The following is a 6000-nucleotide window of genomic DNA, read 5'->3' on the forward strand; positions in this document are numbered from 1 at the left end:
TCTACTCCTTATGCAGAGTTTGACCACTTCCTGTACACATTAACACCATCATGTGGCTTTTTAAACCAGACAATCTTCTGAAAAAACACCCACATAGATTGCACACACACACAACACACACACACACACACACAAACACATGCACACACACACACACACACACACACACATATATATATATATATATATATATATATATATATATATATGTATGTATATATGCAATGGTTTTTGGTAAGCAGTGTCAATTTTTACCATTCTCTAAATAATATTAATAATATTTTATAAGCTTTAAGCTTATAAGAAATCACCATGAAATGAGTAAAGAAAATAGTCTAATATTGAGGCATATAAGCCCTCAATGGAAAAAAATAGGTTTTTCGTATGCATGTGATGGAAACCCGATTTTTTTCTGATGAGGTCTTATATACCCCAGTATTAAGCGATTTTCTTTAATTATCACATGTTGATCACTTATAATTAAGCTTATAAAATATTTTTATTATTATCATTTGCAGAAAATATAAATATATGAATATGAGAAAGACAAATATATAAAGTCAACTGAACCTAAAACCAACAACACTGACTTTAAAGAATTGAATTTCTTAGACATCAATATGCACACACATAAACACAAACACACTCAGACACACATACATGTGCATGCACACACACACACACACACACACACACACACACACACACACACACACACACACACACACACACCACACACACACACATTTAATCTAAATTGAGGAAATGGAGCAGGTAAAATTCAGGCTATATATGATTGCTAGGTGACAGAAGCTCAGAAGTAATAATTACTCAATGAGGGGTTGTCCACCAGCTACGCATCAGACCAAGCGAAAAAACAAATTAGAAAAACAGGAGTGGCTGTGTGGTAAGTAGCTTGCTAACCAAACACATGGTTCCGGGTTCAGTCCCACTGCGTGGCATCTTGGGCAAGTGTCTTCTGCTATAGCCCTGGGCCGACCAATGCCTTGTGAGTGGATTTGGTAGACGGAAACTGAAAGAAGCCTGTCGTATATATGTATATATATATATATATGTATGTGTGTGTGTGTTTGTGTGTCCCCCTAGCATTGCTTGACAACCAATGCTGGTGTGTTTACATCCCCGTCACTTAGCGGTTTGGCAAAAGAGACCGATAGAATAAGTACTGGGCTTACAAAGAATAAGTCCCGGGGTCGATTTGCTCAACTAAAGGCGATGCTCCAGCATGGCCGCAGTCAAATGACTGAAACAAGTAAAAGAGTAAAGAGATATACGAAAAAATAAAACGGTCACAAAGAGAAAAGAAGGTTATAACAAGTGTGATCTCTGCATCACAGAAGTGTTATCTATTATGCAATTCAGCGATTGTCTAAATGAATTGAGTAACCTAATTCTTAATCGTAAATGCAAATAATAGCCACCTCCCCAATTATTCCCTAACCATTCTTTTTGCATTCCCACCCCAATTGAATCTCTTCTATCTATTTATAATGTACAACTTTTGTCACTATCTTTATGTTTTCTTAACCCTGTGATCTCCTTACATTTTCCACTCTGCACATGAGAACATGCAGGTGTGTATGCATGCATGCACACCTATAGAATACTATACAGGTACAGAGAAAGTACACACCTGTACATGGATGTGTGAATATTTGGTTTTACTGTTAAGCAATAAGCCACCAGTTTACTTCCGACTGTTACGTTCCCCTAATCACTCCTAACTCTATCTTCCATCTTCCTCTCTTTCTGCCCCTTCCTTTCTTCTTCTCTCCCTGCAAATCCACCTTATCCTCACTCCTAAATATTTGACATCTTCTTTTCCTCTTCTTCTCATTCTTGACAATTGCACTTCTAAAAATTCTTTTCTTTTCATTCTATATGAATGTATAAGAATCTTGGTTACAACAATATATTTATTTGCCATTGACATAGTAAAATGACTCCAGCTTAATATTCACAATGGCCCTTTCCTTAGTCAGCATCAATCATATATATATCATCATCATCGTTTAACTGGCATGCATTGGATGGTTTGACTGAGGACTGGCAAGCCAGGAGGCTGCATCAGGCTCCAATCTGATCTGCCAAGATTTCTACAGCTGGATGTCCTTCTTAATGCCGATACACACACACACACACACACACATATATATATATATATAGATATATATACATATATATAATATATACATTTAATATTCATTATTAATTATTATTATTTATTATATTACATTATTATAAGAATATAATATAATGTTTTGTTAGGGAATTTTAGTTTTTGAATTGACAATTATTTATCTCCATTTTCTTTTCCTTTTTATAGATTTAGTATACACCTATGTGAATTGTAAAGTTTTTCTCTATGAAATTCGGTATCAAACAGTTGAACCGGTGAAAGATTGGATGTTTTCATCGCTATTTTCCTTGTACTGGATTTAATTTAAATATATATATTATATATATATATATATATATATATATTATATATATATATATATATATATAGAGAGAGAGAGGAGAGAGAGAGAGATAGAGAGATAGAGAGATAAAGAGATAGATATAAAGCATGATTTATCTGTGATCAGATCTATTCAAAAACCGAGGTATTACTGTATACATATATGCATACATACACACACATATATATATATATAATATATATATATATATATATATATAATATATATATATATATATATATATATCTATATATATATATATATATATATATATATACATACTTATGTGTGTGTTTGTTCCCCAACACCACTTGACAACCACTGTTGATGTGTTTGCAACTTAGCGATTTGACAATAGAGACTAATAGAATAAGTACTGGGCTTAAAAATAAATACTAAGAGTTCAAAGCCATGCTGCCCCAGCATGGTCGCTGTTTAATGAGAGAAACAAGTAAAAGATAAAGTTTCCTCAAATGAAGTATCATCGTCATCATTGTCATTTATTTCAAAATGTGTAACAGTCTCGTGAAAATTGTAAAGAAATCTCTCTCTTCAGAGACCAGATCTTATATTTGAGCTTTGACATCTCAAATCTAAAATCTTTTCCCTGAAGAAGCTTTATTATAGACCATCAAGCCTCCAGAAACAGCTGTTGGATTTGTAATACTTTTCCCCCACTCTTTTAATTCTCCATTTCATTTGTAGTCTGTGTAAGTCAGACAATTTTATATTCATACATATATACATTTTTTTGTATTTCATGGATTTGATATACTTTATATATTGATCTCCACAAGCTTTATTATAGACCATCAAGCCTCCAGAAACGGCTGTTGGATTTGTAATACTTTTCCCCCACTCCTTTAATTCTCCATTTCATTTGTAGTCTATGTAAGTCAGACAACTTTATATTCATACATATATACATTTTTTGTGTTCATGGATTTGATATACTTTATATATTGATCTGTCTAATTTGCTTATCCACACATTTACTGCTATATCCATATATATATATATAGTCTCTCTTTCATACTAAGAAGGAGAAACAGAAACTAAAGATGGAAAAACATTATTCTTGGAAAGTAGTATATTTGTTATTTATTTATAGAAAAGCTTACTAATTTGTTTTATATCGATCTTTTGAAAATACATTTGAAGTTATTTATATATATTCAGTATTTGAGAGAGGAAAGTAAGAATGATTGAAAGAGCGAGAGAAAATGAAGTGGAGTTAGAAAAATACTGAGTAATGTGTGAAATTAAATTTTTATTAGGATAGAGACTAAAGGCAAATAGACTGGATATAGATTTGAAATTGATAAAAAAATGAACAACTTTTGTTGATTGATAAGAGTGATGACTTGTATTAATGATTTAACTATTAATGCTTATAAACTATAGGTGTGTAATAGATTTGAAAGAGATTAAGGTTAAGTGAAAATCAAGAATAAGTTTTGAAATGTGTTTCTGTAAATAGCTTAATTGTAGTCAAAAACGATAAACTTTTGTTGAAAAAAAGGAAACTGAAAAATTATACACAATGGAATTGGACAAGGATTGGTTTTTAGATGTTACTAAATCTGTTGAGCCTATCTTGGTTTTGGTAAAATAAAAGGAACTGATTGGTGTAAAGGAATATATGATAGTATTTATTTATCTCGAATATATTAAGCATAAAAGTGCTTTAATAAAGTGTGAAAGAAATATGCATGCTTCAGAGAAAGAAAGAACCTGTGAAAAATGGGTGAAAAATGAGACACAGGAAGAGTAGAGAGTAAATAAGGAACATAAATAGCTCTGTGTGTACTTCTAAAAACTGCACTGTAGATAAAACTGTGAATGTATGTCAAACTATTTTGATAATTAAAGTTAGGTGGCACAAAGCAAGAAACGTATGCCTTCAGTATATACACAGAAAAAGTCAGCAAGCTGACAGAAATGTTAGCAGGCTGGGCAAAATGCTTTGTGGTTTTTCGTCTGTCTTTACATTCTGAGTTCAAATTTCACTGAGGTCAACTTTGCCTTTCATCTTTTCAGGGTCAATAAATTGAGTACCAGTTGTATACTGCGATCGATCTAATCGACTGGCCCCGCCACTTCCCCAAAATTTTGGGCCTTCTGCCTAGAGTAGAAAAGAATATATACACAGAGAAATTCATAAAAATATGCAATGTCTAAATGTGATATAAATGTTACAGAAATGCAAATACTTTTGAAGCACAAACAACCGAACCACCTCAAGAGTATTCTTAACAACTTAATGTAGGATATTTTTGTTACACTTTCTAATGTTTTAGCTAACAAACACTTTTCTACAGATTCATTCCAGTATCACACTGAAGCCCTTTTTGGAAACAATTTTAAATATAAAATGAAGCACATTGAAGATACTACAAGATCTGCAAACCATAGAGACTAGAAAACAAACATTAGCTAATTTATTCTTCTCTTTATTATAGTGGTAAAGTTTTCTTTGGTCTACTTGAGAACTAATTTCTACAACAGCATTAAAACTCAAAAATCATCAATAGTATATTAATATTTGTTATTCTACTAACATTAAAATCATTGCTTCATCCAGCTGTCCAATTAGAACCACTAGTAATTACAATTCCATTATCTTCAACATTTGTCTCCTAAATATTGTCTGTTTATTCAGAAGAAAAAATATTGGAAAATTTTTATATGTACCTGTGTTCATTATTTAAAAAAGTTTGGCTGTTATTCTATCTTCCTTTTTGCATGTAACACACATTTACTCATTTTGTGTAAGCAATCTCCAAATTTCAACCAACTTACTTTCACCATGTGGATGGTGATAATGGCAGTTCTAAAATTTTGCTCCCAGCAGAGAGAAGGAAGGGAGTTTTTGGTGTAAGCAGTTGTTTGACAGATAATTTACACATTTGAAATGATTACAGTTGCTTCAGTAATTTTATATCAGAAAGTAGTTTCTAACACATATTATTCAATTTAAATTCTGTCTCAACCACCATAAAAATACATTTTGAAACCCACACTAAAGAACTCACACCTCACTTTCCAATGACCTCTGTGAGTTAGAATTTAAGAATAAGCAATATAACATAGAACATTTGGTCTAAAGTAAAACTATCTTTGGAAAAGACTTTGCAACCTCTGTGTAAATGAGAATCTCAAGATTGTTTCTGCCAAAGCTCACACTGTAAGCTTATACTTCATCCCTTGCTAGTATTCATGCTTCCTACCAAGTCATTCTTGTTCTCCCTATGTGTATGTGTATGTATATGCTTGTATATGTTGTAATGACATGCTTCAATCCATTTTTTTCTCTAAAGCACTAAAGTGTTCAGGTCTCACCTTCAGAGTGCACGCGCACACATACACATAATAAATTTATTATATATGAATGCGTGTGTGTGTGTGTATGAAGCTCTCTTGGTTCTCCCACCCACCAACTCAGCCCAATAACCTTCTGCCAATCAAAACGCTCATTCTGACCTGGGGTGGAGGAAGCTTCTGCTATTCTTTAACA

General features: G+C 32.4%; 1 protein-coding gene across 1 annotated transcript in view; it reads left to right on the top strand.

Annotated features, from left to right (window-relative positions):
- The window catches only part of LOC115212230 (general transcription factor II-I repeat domain-containing protein 2A-like), a 126524-nt gene extending 121619 nt beyond the window's left edge, over positions 1-4905 (top strand). Inside the window, exon 3 of the mRNA XM_029781068.1 lies at positions 4784-4905. Coding sequence (XP_029636928.1) covers positions 4784-4905 — 122 coding nt within the window. The remainder of the gene's footprint in view (positions 1-4783) is intronic.
- Positions 4906-6000: the final 1095 nt, after the last annotated feature.

Source organism: Octopus sinensis, linkage group LG5 (genome assembly GCF_006345805.1).
Source record: "Octopus sinensis linkage group LG5, ASM634580v1, whole genome shotgun sequence".
Lineage (NCBI taxonomy): Eukaryota > Metazoa > Mollusca > Cephalopoda > Octopoda > Octopodidae > Octopus > Octopus sinensis.